General features: G+C 43.3%; 1 protein-coding gene across 1 annotated transcript; it reads left to right on the forward strand.

Moving 5' to 3' along the window:
* Nucleotides 1-11,746: 11,746 nt before the first annotated feature.
* On the forward strand, nt 11,747-12,661 carry LOC127633061 (myeloid-associated differentiation marker-like protein 2). Its single transcript, XM_052111932.1, has one exon. It carries the CDS (start codon nt 11,747-11,749, stop codon nt 12,659-12,661), a length of 915 nt encoding a protein of 304 aa, XP_051967892.1.
* The last annotated feature ends 6,207 nt before the right edge of the window (nt 12,662-18,868 follow it).

An 18,868-nucleotide genomic window follows, 5' to 3' on the forward strand; every position in this document is an offset into this window, starting at 1 on the left:
GTCTATAATTAGCCAGTTCTCCAGGATCAAGTTGTGGCTTCTTAATAAGAGGTTTGATAATTTCCATTTTAAAGTTTCTTGGGACATGTCCTAAGCATAGCGAGGAGTTAATAATATTAAGAAGAGGTTCTGAAATTACAGGAGATACCTCTGTTAGGAGTTTAGTCGGTATTTGATCTAACATACATATTATTGATTTTGATGTTTAAATACTTCTAATTTTGTATTCCACTTGTGCTCCATTTTCCGAGCTGCTCTCTTGAGAAAATTAGTGTGATTATTGTACCATAGTGCAGGGATTATTTCTTGAATTGTCTTTAATTGAAGGAGGGCAACACTATCAAGAATGCTAGAGATGACTGTATTCATTTTTTCTTTGACATCAAGTTCTTCTAAACTTTTTGGCATACTGAGTATTTGAGACAAATCTGAAGATTATTAGTGAAGCTATCTGTAGTAATTGAAAGAATAGTTCTACCTATAGCATTGTGTAGATTGAGTGACCTTTGCTATGCGCAGCACACAAGAGGTGAGGCAATGATCTGAGTTATCATCATCAGCAGAATTTCTATTTCTAACCCAACAATGTTGAGAATTTAGATAAATGCTAATCCCAGTGTATCATTTTTGTTATCTATGTGGATGTTGAAGACCTTTGAGTAACACCAAAAACTTCACTGTAAATTGTAGCAACACCTCCTCCTCGACCCTTCAGACGAGGCTCATGTTTATAACAATAACCTGGGGGAGTAGATTCATTTAAACAAATATATTCATCTGGTTTAAGCAGGTTTCAGTCAAACAGAGCGTATCCAATCTATGATCTGTAATCATTTCATTGACAATTAGTGCTTTGGTAGAAAGAGATCTAATGTTTAGCAGCCTTATCTTTATATGATTTTTATCTTCAGTTTTGTTTTTGTTAGTTTTTTTGTTATTTTCAAGTTTGACATCAATAAAATTGTTTCAAAATGATTTAGTGAGGGTTTTGTGGTTGGTAGTTCGGGGAATAGACACAATCTCTATGAGATATCTAGGTGATACAGTCTCTATGTGTTGTAGTTTATGTGACTTGAGTGACGTCTCAAGGCAGCTAACAGACGTTCGGATTAACCAGTTTGTCTGCTTTCTGACCTGGGCCCCAGTTAGTCAAATACTATCATTATTAAGATTATGAACCAAATTACTAGACAGGAGTGTGGCACCTTCTGGAGGGATGGATTCTGTCTTTCTTAACAGTTCAGGTCTACCCCAAAAACTCTTCCAACTGTCTATGAATCCTATTTTATTCTCCAGACACCACTCAGACATCCAGCCATTCAGTGACACTAATCTAATCTACTTGACTGCTTGAGGAATAAAGAGTTAAGCTAAAGGGCTAGCAGGAACAGGAAGTGACCTCTTGGATTCACACTGGAGAAATCTGTTTACTGAATCTGTTTGGAGACACTGAAAAATAAGCAGAATGATTCAGTGCAATCAGTAAGTGCAGCACAGTGTTCAGTGAATAAATGCAGTTAATCAGATGTGTTTTCAGTCTGGATTTAAATATGGCTACTGTTAGAGCACATCTGACCTCTTCTGGAAGCTGGTGCCAGCTGCGGATGGCATAATAGCTAAATGCTGTCTCTCCTTGTTTTGAGTGAACCCTTGATATTTCTAACTGACTTGATCCTAATGATCAGAGAGGTCTGTTAGGTTTATATTCAACAAGCATATCTGAAATGTCTTTAGGTCCTAGGCCATTGACTGATTTATAAATGAGTAATAGTACTTTATAATCTATTCTAAATGTAACTGGAAGCCAGTGTAAGACCTAAGTACAGGAGTGATATGCTCAGTCTTTTTGGTTTGGTCAGAATCCTGGCAATGAGCTGTATGTGTCTAATGGTCTTTTTGGGAAGGCCGGTGAGGAGTCCATTGCTGTAGTCCACCCTGCTGATGATGAATGCATGAACAAGTTTCTCTAAGTCTTGACTGGATTCAAAGCATCTTATTTTGGTTATATTCTTGAGATGATAGTAGGCTGATTTAGTTATTGCTTTTGATGTGATCCGGGAGTCAAAGTATGTGTTCACCTTTGGAATTTCACCTTTGTCTTGTCTGTTTAACTGAAGTTTTAGCACATCCAACTGATTTCATCAGTGCACTGGCACAGAGAGTCTACGGGGCTGTAGTCATTTGGCGATAGGGCTAGGTAAATCTGGGTATCGTCTGCTTAGCTTTGGTATGCAATTTGGTTCTTTTTTATCATTTGGCTTAGTGGGGGCATATACAGGTTAAACAGGCACATGCAAGAACTGAGCATTGTGGGACTGTGCACGTCATGGATGTCCACTCAGATTCATAGTTGTTCACATAGTAACCCCTCCTTACTAGATATGACCTGAACCATCTGAGGACCGTCCCAGAGAGCCCTACCCAGATTTCCAGTCTGCCTATGAGAATGTTGTGATCAACAGTGTCAAATGCAGCACTGAGATCTAATAATACCGGCACTGATATTTTGCCTGCATCAGTAGCCGGACCTATTTCTCAGGAAAATAGCAAATTGTTCTTTGCTTGACTTCACTGACATACAGTACACCCACAGACAGTGCAAACACTCCCAGCCACTTGCACTTTAAGCTGGCACAAAAATTGCACTTAGAATGATCCTCTCATGAAAATTGGATGATACGTAGCGCACAGTGTAGCTCTGTGCTTTGTGCTCTGATGAAGAAAAGCCCACTGTTATGAAGGTAAGTGAGGACCCAAAAGCGATGTAGCAAAAACAGAGTCTTTAATGAAGCTCAGGGAATAATGTCAAACACAAAGTCTTCTCCTTGGGAGGAATACAAACAAACAGCCCGCAGAGAGGGCGACAACAAAACTGAAACAAACAGGTGCTTCCTTAGAGTTGGAGTAAGTCCACGGGTAGCTGACAGGGTAAGCGGGAAGCGATAACAGGCTGCGGGTCTCTCCCACGGTCCGACCGATGTCGAGGGCAGATGTAGCTTACCACTCTCTCGTGGCGTCAGGTAACTGGGCACAAATATAGGAGGTGGTTAGCGGTGAACAGTTAGAAGTGACGGCGGATGCCAACAGGACAGGACTCTGGGTAGAGATAAACAGGACTGTAGTTTGCTTCTAGAGAAAGTATCACAAGGTGAAAATCCGACAAAGAATGTAGCAAGAGCGAGGAGAAGAAATAGAGAGTTAATCAGAGGAAAGAGTGAACAGGTGGGTAGAGGATTAACGAGGAACTCAGGGGAGATGAGAAACAGCTGGAAGCGGAGAAAAGGAGAGGGAAAGAAACATAACGAGCGACAGAGTAGAGGGAAAGAACAGAAGTGAGACATAACATGACAAGACAGGACAAGACATGACAGTACCCCTCCCTCAACGAGCGCCTCCTGGCGCTTCCGAGGAGGAGACCTGGCGGCTACGGAGGAAATCATCGATAAGCGAACGGTCCAACACGTCCCGAGAGGGAACCCAACTTCTCTCCTCGGGTCCGTAACCCTCCCAATCAACCAGAAACTGATGACCACGACCCCGAGCGCGCATGTCTAGAATCTTGTGGACCCTGTAGATAGGGGAGCCTTCAACACGAACGGGAAGGGAAGAGGGACGAGCGGGAGTGCGAAGGGCGGGCTTGACACAGGAGACGTGGAAAACTGGGTAGACGCGGCGCAGATTGCGGGGAAGAAGAAGTCACACCGCGACGGGACTACTAACCTGCGAGATGCGGAACGGACCGATGAAGCGCGGAATTTTTACGAGAGACAGACTTAAGGGGAAGGTTGAGAGTGGAAAGTCATACCCTCTGGCCGCGACAATATCTGGGGCTCTTAGTTCTACGCTTGTTAGCAGCCCTCACAGTCCGGTCCCTATAACGGCAGAGAGCTGATCTAACACCCCTCCAGGTGCGCTCGCAACGTTGGACAAAAGCTTGAGCGGAAGGGACGCTGGAGTCGGCGATTTGCGATGAGAACAGCGGAGGTTGGTACCCGAGGCTGCTCTGAAAAGGAGACAGGCCGGTGGCAGACGACGGAAGCGAATTATGGGCGTATTCAGCCCAGGGAAGGTGTTCGGACCAGGACGCGGGGTTACGGAAAGAAAGGCTGCGCAAGATGCGGCCGACAGTCTGATTGGCCCGTTTGGCTTGACCGTTAGATTGAGGGTGGAAGCCGGACGAGAGACTGACGGAAGACCCAATCAAGCGACAAAACTCCTTCCAAAACTGGGACGTAAATTGCGGACCTCTATCCGAAACAATATCAGAGGGGGAGGCCATGAATTCTGAAAATATTTTCAATGATTATTTGCGGCGTCTCTCTGGCGGAGGGGAGCTTAGTGAGGGGGATAAAATGGGCCGCCTTAGAAAATCGATCGATGACAGTGAGAATGACTGTATTGCCCGCCGACGCAGGGAGACCGGTGATGAAATCTAAGGCGATGTGTGACCAAGGTCGAGAGGGGGATGGGAAGTGGTCTGAGAAGTCCGGCCGGAGGGGAGTTCCCTGACTTGGTCTGCGCGCAAACAGAACAAGCCACCACGAAACGACGCGTGTCACGTTCCCGAGTGGGCCACCAAAAACGCTGGCGTTGGGAAAGGATGGCTCCTACGCCCACCTCTGACGCGTCAACCTCGACCATGAACTGTTTGGACAAATCAGGTGTAACAAGGATGGGTGCGGACGTAAAGCGGTCCTTGAGGAGATCAAAAGCCCTCTGGCCGGAGACGGACCAACTAAAGCACGACTTGACAGACGTAAGGGCAGGCAGGGGGGCGGCCACCTGACTGAAATTACGGATGAAGCGTCGATAAAAATTGGCAAAACCGAGAAAGCGCTGCAGCTCGACGCGCGACTTAGGTATGGGCCAGTCTAAAACGGCTTGGACCTTAGCAGAATCCATTCTGATACCATCTGCAGAAATGACAGAGCCGAGAAAACTAACGGAGGCGGCATGGAAAGTGCATTTCTCAGCCTTCACGTAAAGACGGTTCTCTAAAAGGCGCTGGAGGACGCGACGCACATGCTGGACATGAATTTGGAGAGACGGAGAGAAAATCAGGATGTCGTCGAGATAAACAAACACAAAGATGTTTAGCATGTCTCTCAGGACGTCATTAATTAGTGCCTGAAAAACGGCAGGGGCGTTAACAAGGCCGAACGGAAGAACCCGATATTCAAAGTGCCCTAACGGAGTGTTAAACGCAGTCTTCCACTCGTCCCCCTCCCTAATGCGAACGAGATGGTAGGCGTTACGCAGATCCAATTTGGTGAAAAACTTAGCTCCGTGCAAGATCTCGAAAGCAGATGACATAAGAGGAAGCGGGTAACGATTCTTAACTGTTATGTCATTCAACCCTCGATAATCAATGCAGGGGCGCAAGGAACCGTCCTTCTTCTGAACAAAAAAAACCCCCGCCGGGCGGAGAAGAGGAGGGGACAATAGTACCGGCATCGAGAGCTACGGATAAATAATCCTCGAGAGCCTGACGTTCGAGAGCCGACAACGAGTAAAGTCTTCCCGGGGAGTGGTTCCCGGACGAGTTCGATACTACAATCATAAGAACGATGGGGGAGGAAGTGGCCCGGAACAACAGAACACCGTCCGCAGATCGTGATACTCCTCCGGTACCCCGACAAATCACCAGGCTCCTCCTGAAAAACAGAGACAGAGGATACAGGGGAACAGCAGACATTAAACATTTAACATGACAAGAGACATTCCACGAAAGGATAGTATTCTTAGCCCAATTAATAGAGGGATTATGTTGAACTAACCAGGGATGGCCTAAAACAATAGGGGCTGAAAGGGGATTGAAAAATAAAAAAGAAATGGTCTCGCTGTGATTACCGGAGACAGTGAGGGTCAAAGGTAACGTCTCACGCTGAATCTTGGGAAGGAACTGCCATCCAAGGCAAACGGGGCCGTGGGCTTACATAAGTCCATGAGGGGGATACCATGTTCCCGAGCCCAGGTGTCGCCCATGAAGCAGCCCTCCGCCCAGAGTCAATCAACGCCCTGCAGGTGGCAGCAGAGCCAGTCCAGCGGAGATGGACAGGAAGAGTGGTGCAAGACCTCGTAGGAGAGACCAGAGTAGTAGGCTCACCAGTAGCTCTCCTCTTACTGGCGAGCACTGGCTTTTACCGGGCAGGAGGTCACGAGTGTGAAGCAGAACCGCAGTAGAGGCAGAGACGGTGGGAGATTCTCCGCTCCTTCTCCTTAGCCGAAATGCTGAATGCCCCCAGTTGCATGGGCTCAGGAGCCAAGGTGGTGGATGAGGGAGGTAGTGCAGCGGAGAGGGGTGCAAAGGAAAATGTAGACTCCTGGTCGTGAAGCTCGGCGACGGCGATCGAAATGCCTCTCTAGGCTGAATAGCGAGCTCGATCACGGCGCCTATGCGGAGGGTACCTCTGGGAAAGAATCTCCTCCTTCACCTCCGTGCAGAGACCATCCAAAAAACGAGCGAGCAGCGCCAGCTCGTTCCAGTCACAGGAGGCTGCGAGAGTTCGGAACTCAATAGAATAGTCAGTAACTGACCGCTTACCCTGACGCAAAGACGATAGGACCCGGGATGCCTCCTCCCCAAAAACAGAGCGGTCAAAAACGCGTATCATCTCCTCCCTGAAATCCTGATAACAGTTAGTACATTCAGCCCCCGCCTCCCAGATGGTCGTTCCCCACTCTCGAGCCCGTCCAGAAAGGAGAGAAACTATGTAGGCGATACGGGCTCTGCTCTGGGAGTAAGTGGTGGGCTGGAGGGAAAAAACAACGTCACACTGGGTGAGAAAAGCACGGCACTCAGAGGGCTCACCAGTATAGCACGGCGGGTTATTAATCCTGGGTTCTGGAGGCTCGGGGGCCCTGGAGGTGACCGGTGGCTCGGGACGAGGGAGAAGAATCTGCCTCGAGAGTTCGGTGATTTGGGCAGCCAAGCCCTCAATGGCGTGTCATGCAGCAGACAGCTCTGCCTCGTGCCTGCCCAACATCGCTCCCTGGAGCTCGAGGGCTGATTGGAACGAGGCCGGGGTTGCTGGGTCCATCTTGGTCGGATTCTTCTGTTATGAAGGTAAGTGAGGACCCAAAAGCGATGTAGCAAAAACAGAGTCTTTAATGAAGCACAGGGAATAATGTCAAACACAAAGTCTTCTCCTTGGGAGGAATACAAACAAACAGCCCGCAGAGAGGGCGACAACAAAACTGAAACAAACAGGTGCTTCCTTAAAGTTGGAGTAAGTCCACGGGTAGCTGACAGGGTAAGCGGGAAGCGATAACAGGCTGCGGGTCTCTCCCACGGTCCGACCGAAGTTGAGGGCAGATGTAGCTTACCACTCTCTCGTGGCGTCAGGTAACTGGGCACAAATATAGGAGGTGGTTAGCGGTGAACAGTTAGAAGTGACGGAGGATGCCAACAGGACAGGACTCTGGGTAGAGATAAACAGGACTGTAGTTTGCTTCTAGAGAAAGTATCACAAGGTGAGAATCCGACAAAGAATGTAGCAAGAGCGAGGAGAAGAAATAGAGAGTTAATCAGAGGAAAGAGGGAACAGGTGGGTAGAGGATTAACGAGGAACTCAGGGGAGATGAGAAACAGCTGGAAGCGGAGAAAAGGAGAGGGAAAGAAACATATAACGAACAACAGAGGGCGACAGAGTAGAGGGAAAGAACAGAAGTGAGACATAACATGACAAGACAGGACAAGACATGACACCCACAGTCTTTTCAGTGGCATGTACTGTATGAAGCTGTATAAAGATACACAAGACCACAACTCGTGTTTTCTGGAGATTGTTTGTCAACTGAAATTTCTTGGAAAGATATTTTTCAAATATTTGTCAATGGAGTGATCCAAAAACACTTGTAAACAACTGAATAACCCATTGAAGAGACTGTGCTATCTCTCACAGCCTCATTGTCATTCCCATCTAAATCAAGCATGGTGCTGCTATGAGGTCTATTGTTGACAAAATCCAAAAACCCTTCGTCAACAAACATTTTCATCAGTCGTTTCATTGACCAGATTAACACATCAGTTTCAAGAAGTCCAAACCACTGTCTGGGTTTTTCTATTCATTAACTGACAGCATGAAAGCGGAAATGAGGATGTTCTGCCGTACATAAAAGCACTGGCACTGCCATGTCTTGTGCTGTGTGCATCGACAGACGGACTGGTTTGATTTAGTTCCACATGAAGTTTCATTAGTGCAGCTCTCTCTGGTGGACTTTTAAAGATATTTTGAGCTGAATATGTGTGAAGGTTGTTCTGAGAGACATGTTCAGCAGATGGCAGTACAGTCCCAAATATCACTGAGCTAAAGAGGAGACAGCTCACATGCACTGCAGTGTGTGTGTGTGTGCGTGTGTGCGTGTGTGCGTGCGTGCGTGTAAGCTCTCACATATTTCCACTGATGGTGTTGTTGCATAAAAACTGTCTTTTTGAGGAAATCTCAAGAGTTAGCAGAACATGAGGACATCTGTTGAGAAGAGGAACTTTACAGGTTTAGAACAACATGAGGCCAAAAAACGATGAGGGAATTTTAGCTGGACTAAATGACAATATAAACAAAATCTTTTCTAGTGTATCAAGTAATGTTTCCGTGCAGTAACGCTTGAAATATCCAATTAAACCCTTGGGTCCTACCCTAAAATGATTTTGATGTTATTGATGTGTTGAAGTTATTTCTTACCACAGTGTTATTGTCAAATATTGATGTATTTTATAACAATAAATTGGAAAATATTGAAGATAGTTCTTACCATAGGCCGACACATAAAGAATGCGGATTTCAGTCTTCCGTAGCTTACCCAATATAGATCATTATTTAACTTGATTATATTTTATATATATATTTATTTATTTATTTACTTATTATTAACATAGTTAACACATGTACTTAATTTGACATTAAAATATTTTTTCCTCTTTACAAAAATGTCTAAATCATTCATGTAATTTTGCTTGTAGATGGATTACATTGTATGCATTACATTTTGGAAGGAAATATGTGGATCCATTAAAGGAATATTTCATCTCATCGTTTATTCACACTCATGCCATCCTGGATGTGTGACTTTCTTTCTTCTGCACAACACACATGAAGATTTTTAGAAGAATATTTCAGCTCTGTAGGTTCATACAATACAAGTGAATGGTGACCAGAACTTTGAAGCTGCAAAAAGCACATAAACCAGCATAAAAGTAATCCATAAGACTCCAGTTTACATTTACATTTATGCATTTGGCAGACGCTTTATCCAAAGTGACTTACAGAGCACTTATTACAGGGACAATCCCCCCGGAGCAACCTGGAGTTAAGTGTCTTACTCAAGGTCACAATGGTGGTGACTGTGGGGATCAAACCAGCAACCTCCTGATTACCAATGTATTATACAGAGCACTTATTACAGGGACAATCCCCCCGGAACAACCTGGAGTTAAGTGCCTTACTCAAGGACACAATGGTGGTGACTGTGGGGATTGAACTGACATCCTTGAACTGACAACCTTCTGCTTACCAGTTCAGTGCTTTAGCCCACTACACCACCACCACTGTTTAATCCATGTCTTCAATATTTCAATATTTAAATCCTTTTTACTATCAATTCTCCTTCCTGCCCAGTAGGTGGTGATATGCACCAGAAGAATGTGAATCGGCAAAAACAACAGAAGAAGAATGTGAAAGTGAAAGTGGAGATTTAGAGTAAAAAGGACTTAAATATTGATCTGTTTCTCACCCACACCTATCATATCTCTTCTGAAGACATGGTTTAAATCACTGGAGTCTTATGGATCACTTTTATGCTTTTTGAGCTTCAAAGTTCTGGTCATCATTCACTTGCATTGTATGGAACTACAGAGCTGAAATATTCTTCTAAAAATCTTCATTTGTGTTCTGCAGAAGAAAGAAAGTCACACACATCTGGGATGACATGAGGGTGAATAAATGATGAGAGAATTTAAAAAATGTGGGCAAAGCAAATTTTGTTAATTGCATTAACTCCAAAAACATGATTATGAAAAAGAACCTGCTAAAGTTCAAGCGGTAAGTAGCATCACATATTTTAAAAGTAATTATAAACTTTGTGTAAAGTAGAGAGATGCAAATCGCTACAAGACATTCCTGCATTTTTGACAAACCACAGTTGTGGTAGAGTTGATCAATTATTTGATTTCATTTGCAACTTAATAACAACTTAAATTTCAGTCTGTTCATCCCACAAAGTGATCTTGTGCCTTCAGAAGACTTGGAATATAATGCATTTATCGCATGGACTCATTTTATGACACTTTTGGGAATTTTTTGTGCTTTAAAGTGAATCACTGTCAGCATTCTTTAATATATATCCTCTTGTGCTCCATGGAGGAAAGAAGTCTGGTTTTGAACAACATGAGGGTAAGTAAATGATGACAGAATCTTAATTCTTTTGGTGATATCTTCCTTTAATGTGCTAATATTTGTTCAATTGAGTTGTCTTTATCAGTATTGTCTTGTTTTCCAGTAAAAATATCCAAACATCATTAAACCAGACACATTTACTCGAGAAGCAATAGATTTTATTATAAATACATTTATACATTTCACAGATATGTTCTGTGTAAATATGTTTTAATATATACACAGTTGTGCTTCTCAAGAAAATGTATCTTGTAGGAAGAATGTTTAGAAAACTTGAACCACCTCTGCATGGTGGAACCTGACACTGTCCCACACAATTACACAGGTGACCCCTTCACCTTGACAGGCCGAAACTCAATGAGATGTGCAGCGTTGTAGGAGCCAAGTAATGGATATTCTGATCTTAGGGGGCATTCTTCACCCCCCCTTCTGAATGTCTCTATATAGTGTGTCTATATTTAGAACAACTGTCCATTTCCTTTACAAAAGCTGCTGCAGGTGGCATCTACCCGCATACCAGCCTGAGATCCACCCCTGCCACACCCCGCATGGAAATAACTCTCTCCTCCGGCCTCTGCGCCCCCATGAGAGGAGAAACTCGCCGGGCTGTTGTCCATACGGCCACATGGTCACGGGAGCGTTTACAGCTACAACTGCAAGGCTTCATGTTTATCTGAAAACACTGTAACAAAGACAACATTTGGGATTATTGCTTTGATTCTGGTTCTGCAGGTGTCAGTAGACGTTTCTCTGCGGGTCCTCTCAAACCCGAAAACTATTGAGCTTATTTTGGAGCTTTAAAACAATGGACAATAGGGTACGGATGTAATATTTGACAACTGATGTATTGACAGTGCAATAGTGGACATATTTTATGACCGACTCGAGCTGTGATTGGATGGAAAGTCTCTGGCGATTTTGACATTTTTCATTGTGACAGATTGTGAGTCACACGCTCCAAAATAGAGTCAGAAATACTCTGTGCACCCCTGAGGAGAAGTCAACGGTCAGAGACGCCCGAGGGAGACTGTCTGAGTGTCTTTGAAGACTCTGCTGCCGTGGAAACCAAACAGGAAGTGTCAGACAGACAGTGGATAGCTAGCATCACTCCAGTTAGAGACCCAGCAACCAGACACAACAAAGACCGATGCATTAGAGACCAACTGAGTCCACTACTGGGTTTACAAGGGATTAATCATTCAAAACTAACCGTGAACTTCCTGTGGTCAAGTCAAGCATTGGTAGATCTGTTCATCTAGATATATTCTGTCAAAATAAACCAACGGAATCACAAACTAATCAAGGAAGTCCAAGACTTTTCCAATATGAACTCCGTTTGGAAGCGTCAAGGCATGAACAGTTCTGGTGGACATTATTTAAACATGGGGGCGGTGCTGTCACCAATAGGTGCCGCCCGTTTGAGTCAGCTGACCCTGGGCTGCTCTGTCATCTCATTGGTGATCCACAGCGCCGGCTACAGCGCCACCTACGGAGCGTTCTGTATGACTGTCTGGACCTCCTGCTTTGCCGTTACAGCGGCCATTTTCGTACTGGATGCGACACGTCTTCACACGTGTCTTCCTGTGTCCTGGGAGAATCTAACCGTGACCTTTGCAGCTCTAGCTGCTCTCCTGACCCTCACAGCCTCTGTAGTCTATCCAGTGTACTTCGTACGCCCGGAGTGCCCTTATAATAACTGCGAGCAAAGAAACTTTCGCATCGCTGTGACCGTGTGCTCTTGGGCGGCGTGCGTCGCGTATGGTGTGGAGGTTTTTCTGTCACGTGCCAAACCAGGCCGTGTCGTGGGCTACATGGCGACACCCTCCGGGATCCTGAAGGTGGTGCAAAGCTTCGCCGGATGTGTCATTTTTGGAATGCTCGCCAACGGAAGTGGCTTTTCGAGCCACGTCGCCACCATCTACTGCGTGGTTGTGTTTGCGGTCTGCTTCGCAATCACGGTGCTCATGGTTGCGTTGACCGTCTCTGGCCGTACTGCCGTTCTGCGGCTGCCGTTCGACCGGTTTGTGGTGGTTTACACATTCGCTGCAGTGCTGTTGTACCTCAGTGCGGCCGTGGTTTGGCCTGTCTTCTGCTTTGACAAAAAGTATGGAACACCTTTCCGGCCGCAGGGCTGCCCTCGGGGCCAGTGCTCGTGGGACGTGAAGCTCGCCGTGACTGTTCTGTGCTATGTCAACCTTGTGCTCTACATCACAGATCTCGTCTATTCCCAGAGAGCCCGATCGGTGTCACAGTGTCCTCGAGTGTAGGGGGAACATTGTTCATTTATGAACGCACTTATTAAACACAATCTCTGCTGACAGATAATCCACTGAGACGCGAGGCAGCTCTCGTATAATGATTTGGATTTGCTTGCAAAAAGGTAACTGTGCTGGCAGCGTGCTTCAGTGATGGTAATCATAGTACTCTTTAAATACCATATTCATATACCATAGTGTCTACATGTAAACAAAGGTGTACTTGAAACCTGTCAAGAAAATGTGTGCTCATATTTAACCCTAAATCAAAAATACAAATATATAAAGCAAAATTAAAAATTAAAAAATGTAGCCCTAACCCGGACCATTAATAACCTTTACAGGAATATTCTGGGTTCAACACGAGTTAATCTCATCGACAGTATTTGTGTCATAATGTTGATTAACACACACATTAATGTTGACTGGTTCCTCCTTTAATAAAAGCACAAATGTGTGTTCCAGTGACACTCTTACAATGGAAGTCAATGGGGCAATTTTTGGAGGTTTAAAGACAGAAATGTGAAGATTATAATTGTATAAAAGCACTTCCATTAATTCTTCTGTTAAACTCGTGTATTATTTCAGCTGTAAAGTTTACAGCGTTCATCATCATCATGGTAATAAAGTTGTATAATTGTCTCTATCTTCACACAGATGTGGTCAGTAAGTGATTTAATGACAGTAAAATCATGTTATCACACATATTGTTTATGTGTCGATACGTCTGAAACAGTATTTTAATGTTACAGATTAAACCCCATTGACTTCCATTGGAAGAGTGTCACTGGAACACACATTTGTGCTTTTATTAAAGGAGGAACCAGCCAACATTAATGTGTGTGTTAATCAACATTATGATACAAACGCTGTCGATGAGATTAACTCCTGTTGAACCCGGAATATTCCTTTTAAAAGTGAAAGTTTATAAAATATTAAATAAAATAAACGTTGTCCCAAACCCACATGAGTTTGTTTCTTCAGTGGAACACTGAGATGTTAGGCACAATGTCAGCCTCAGTCACCATTCACTTTCATAACATGCATTTTGCCTAACATCTCCATTTCCACAGAAGAAAGTCAAGACAGATTTGGAAAACATGAAGGTGAGTAAATGATGACAGTGTTTTCCTGATTCAGGAACATGCCCCACATGGCAATATCACAGTCACCATCACAATATGATCTTCACACATGTGATGCGTGAGATGTGTCCAGACTCGAGCTGCAGGAGATTGTGTCAGTCAGCACTCGCTTGCTTCTCTCCTCATCCGGATCCTCCACGCTTCCGTTTGTCATCCAGACACGACGATTATTTATCCTCCATCTTCACGTCTGTCATGAGCAGAGCTCTTCGCTCACTTTACTGTGGTGATTTGTCTAAGTTACACTTCATTATGTTTTGTTTAGCTGTGGACGATTCATAAACATTCATCTTTTATGAACAAAAACAATGCCTTTTGTTTTTTGTATTAATTCTCGTGAAACCTGTCAAGAAAGCTGCTCATATTTCACCACAAAATAAAAAGTGAGAAATGATATTTGCATAAAGAAAACCAAGCCTATTTTTGAACCATTAAGAGTCTATGCATGTGACATTATTTTCAAGACACTTCAGCACATTTAACCCCCTGAATTCCCATTGCGGTGTTTGTGTGTCATGGTGAAATCTCTTCTGAAGGTGTTGACTGATGACAGCAGCAGTAGTGCTGACTCTGCTTCACACGGCACTCTCTCTCACGGCTGTCACAGATGATGGGGACGTTCAATTGACTTCGATTACATTTATATAGGAGCTCATTGTGCTTTCTATAGCATAACCCCGCCCCCATGAGGAAACATACTAAATAATGCAGAAAGGATTGTGTGATGGTCATGTTTAGGGGATTGAACATCTTTAGGGTTTCAGGAAAAAAAGTATTTTTAAAGTGGTGTTCACTAATATGAAATGTTCAAAATGTCCATTATGTATTACAATAATTATTGCATTAAAACAATCTTTATCATAAAAGAATGTCATTTTTCTATTTCATACCAAGCATTTCATCACGTCCCTGTTGGCACTATTATCATCACACGTGTAACAGTCTTTCATTCAGAACATCCATTGTGCATTCATTTGGATTGTAAACATCTCACCACACAACCATTGAGTCAAAACGTTTCTGGTGAAATGCCATGAGAACATATAGTTAAATCACCAAAACACAATGATATCTTTCCAGTTTAGTCGATTTAACTACCAGTGACTCCAATAACAAACAATGCAAGATACATGTTTCAAATCACCCTTAGAAGTGCTGAGAGTAACATGCTACTGTACTGTAAAAGACTGATCACACAGTTACACTTACATTACAGAATCATTTCCATAATATCTGTCCTATGAGTGATCAAGCTGTGATCAATGAAGACATCCTCTTGTGTTTTTCAGACATAATTGTAAAATAGATATACTCTCTATAATCAAATGTACACAGTTAAAACAATGAACTCAATGAAAACAAAACAACCTTTAGCACACATGGCATTCATTTGGATCAAGTCTGTCTTGAGCATTTGGCCACAGATTCTCGTCCACATCACAATAAATGTCGTCATTGTTCATGCACCTTGGGAAAACCCTTTTGGCGTAACAAATCCATGCTTGACATTGATCTACACTGATGCCATCACATGCTTCATCCATGGCCTGAAGGAGGGTGGTGCGCTCAAGGGGTTGGCGATCATATAGACCTTCCACCCCCATGCTGAAAAAAATTCCTCAATAGGCTTGAGGAAAGGAGAGTATGGGGGGAGGGGTGCTTGAACCACCTCTGCATGGTGGAACCTGACACTGTCCCACACAATTACACAGGTGACCCCTGCTTTATTTTGGACAGCCGTATATCATTCCTGGCCCTCAACAGCCACCACTGCCCACTCCTGCTGGTCGGTCAGCACACGGGCACCACTAGGAGTTTTCTGTCTATTCTAAGCATAGAGGAGAGTAAACTGTCATAGTTCATACTGTAACATGTTTTATGCATTTACATGCATTACAATTTACTGTAAATGTAATGGTGAATGATAGGATATATTCTCCAGAATTACCGGTTTTCTTGGTGATAAATTCGGATGATAGAATTAAAAGTTGATCTTTTTAGATTTGGATCAACTAATCTGGCAACTTCTGCCATAGTAAGGCCTCGGTTCACCACATGATCAATGATGATGGGCCGGACTTCATTAGAGACAACAGTTCTGCCTCCCTCTCTCTGATGACCAACCCTTCGAGGGGCCCCATGCCCACCTCTCTGACCTCTCTGACCTCTCTGTTGGTGCCCATGCCCAACTCTCTGACCTCTCTGTTGGTGTCCATGCCCAACTCTCTGACCTCTCTGTTGGTGCCCATGCCCAACTCTCTGACCTCTCTGTTGGTGTTCATGCCCACCTCTCTGACCGCTCTGACCTCTCTGTTGGTGTCCATGCCCAACTCTCTGACCTCTCTGTTGGTGTCCATGCCCAACTCTCTGACCTCTCTGTTGGTGCCCATGCCCAACTCTCTGACCTCTCTGTTGGTGTTCATGCCCAACTCTCTGACCTCTCTGACCTCTCTGTTGGTGCCCATGCCCAACTCTCTGACCTCTCTGTTGGTGTCCATGCCCAACTCTCTGACCTCTCTGTTGGTGCCCATGCCCAACTCTCTGACCTCTCTGTTGGTGTTCATGCCCACCTCTCTGACCGCTCTGTTGGTGCCCATGCCCAACTCTCTTACCTCTCTGTTGGTGCTCATGCCCACCTCTCTGACTGCTCTGTTGGTGCCCATGCCCAACTCTCTGACCTCTCTGTTGGTGTCCATGCCCACCTCTCTGACCGCTCTGTTGGTGCCCATGCCCAACTCTCTGACCTCTCTGTTGGTGTCCATGCCCAACTCTCTGACCTCTCTGTTGGTGTCCATGCCAAACTCTCTGACCTCTCTGTTGGTGCTCATGCCCAACTCTCTGACCTCTCTGTTGGTGTCCATGCCCAACTCTCGGATCTCTCTGTTGGTGTCCATGCCCAACTCTCTGACCTCTCTGTTGGTGTCCATGCCCACCTCTCTGACCGCTCTGTTTGTGCCCATGCCCAACTCTCTGACCTCTCTGTTGGTGTCCATGCCCACCTCTCTGACCGCTCTGTTTGTGCCCATGCCCAACTCTCTGACCTCTCTGTTGGTGTCCATGCCCAACTTGGTATCATCAAGCTTAGCAATTCAACCCCATCACATCTATAAATGTATATAGAATTGATTAATTTCACGCATGCCATGTGTTCTTCTACCCTACACCACACGAGGAATAGTGGCTATTTTGAGCAAAAAACAGTCAACATGTGAAGGGTTGAGTTATTCACTACATTTATGAAACTATGGAAAAAATATGGAAAATTAAATATACACATACAGGGTTGGGAAGTAACAGAATACATGTAACTGGATTCCATATTTAAAATACACAATATAAGTAACTGTATTCCACTAATAATCATTGGTCATTAGAATACAGTTACATTCAAAAAGTATTCTGATTACAGATGAGATTACTTTGTATTTTATTGTCATTTGATTCATTTAATATTTAAACATTTATAATATAAATGATCCAAAGTGCAATTGAACAGCGGTGAAACACTTTCTCTGATGTTACATTCATACGAGCAGACAGAGAATTACGTATGAAGAACGTTTGAAGAACGTTTGAAGTACGTATGAAGAACGTTTGAAGTACGTTTGAAGAACGTTTGAAGAACGTTTGAAGTACGTTTGAAGCAGAAGAAATAGAAATAAACCTTGTGTAAATTGTTAGCTTTACGCTAAGATAAAATTTTATTTCTAGCCATTTTACACGCACATACCAGACACGGTCATAATTAATATGAAGAACATTCACATTAGATCATAATTCATTTTTTCTAGTAAGATCTTTGATATTAGGGCATAAATCATATTCTTGATAATAATTTTTGTATTTTTTTCCTGTAAAAATATCTAAAGATCAGTTTGATTAATCTTTAGAAACAACACTGCATCAGATATTTGGGTTGTTCAGAGAATGTATTTTTAATGTGTATTTTGTCTGACTGTACTGACAGAGATTTTATAGTCAAAACAATTGAACAAATCTACCAGTGCTGAAGAAGTAATCCAAAGTATTTAGATTACATTACTGACCTTGAGTAATCTAACAGCATACATTACAAATTACATTTTACAGCTTGTATTCTGTAATCTGTGGTGGATTACATTTCAAAAGTAACCCTCACAACCCTGCATATATATATATATATATATATATATATATATTATCACAAATTCTCTATATTTACTTGAAATGAATATGTGCAATAGTGCAGTGGTGGGAGAATTGTGACGGGGTTGAGATGAGAGTGATAATTCAAATAGAATTCAAATGGAAACACAATTAAAAATCAATATATTGAGCACAGTCTGACATGTCAAGGGCTAGCACAAAACGTTTTTAAAACATTTTTATCAACAATAATCAGACCACAGACAGGATGACCGATAGTGGATTTTGCCGATACTGATAACCGATTAATCGGCTGATAGTTTTTAAAATTGATTATAGGATGTCAATTACAATCGTATTGTTTCTTTACTATCTATGATGGCACAGACAAAGTGTCCTAAATTAATAAAATCCTAGATGCAGTTTATTATTCAACCAAAATACCAAAAATAACCAGAATTGTGGTGCATAACGCAGACTTTTAAGTATAAACAAGCCTGAAACACGCCAGGGACTCTTATTTTGAAAGGATGGATAAAGTATCCGCATCTAAAGACATATGTTGTGCTGATAACAATACTTCCAAAAAGCAACTATCGGCAAAACCAATATATCGGTCTACTGCTACCACAGATACACAATTTGCTTGTTTGTAGCTTCATCACATACATATCTGAAATCTGTCATGAATGTTATATCTGCTGTCAATAAATTGGTATGACTGACACATGAGTAGTAGACAGTAGCTATTGTGTAGAACCATTTTCAAACCACTTTCATTAAGTGTGACGGGGCTGACACAAAAACAGAAATGAATAAAAGGGCTTTGATGACTGATGTGGGAAATATGATTTGTTGAATATGAGCTTAATGTTGTGCAGTAGTCAGACAAATGAATCTAACGTAGTTAAAATAATAATAATTCCAAGTTTTAATATTCCTGAATCCC

Source organism: Xyrauchen texanus, chromosome 39 (assembly GCF_025860055.1).
Source record: "Xyrauchen texanus isolate HMW12.3.18 chromosome 39, RBS_HiC_50CHRs, whole genome shotgun sequence".
NCBI classification, from domain to species: Eukaryota; Metazoa; Chordata; class Actinopteri; order Cypriniformes; family Catostomidae; genus Xyrauchen; species Xyrauchen texanus.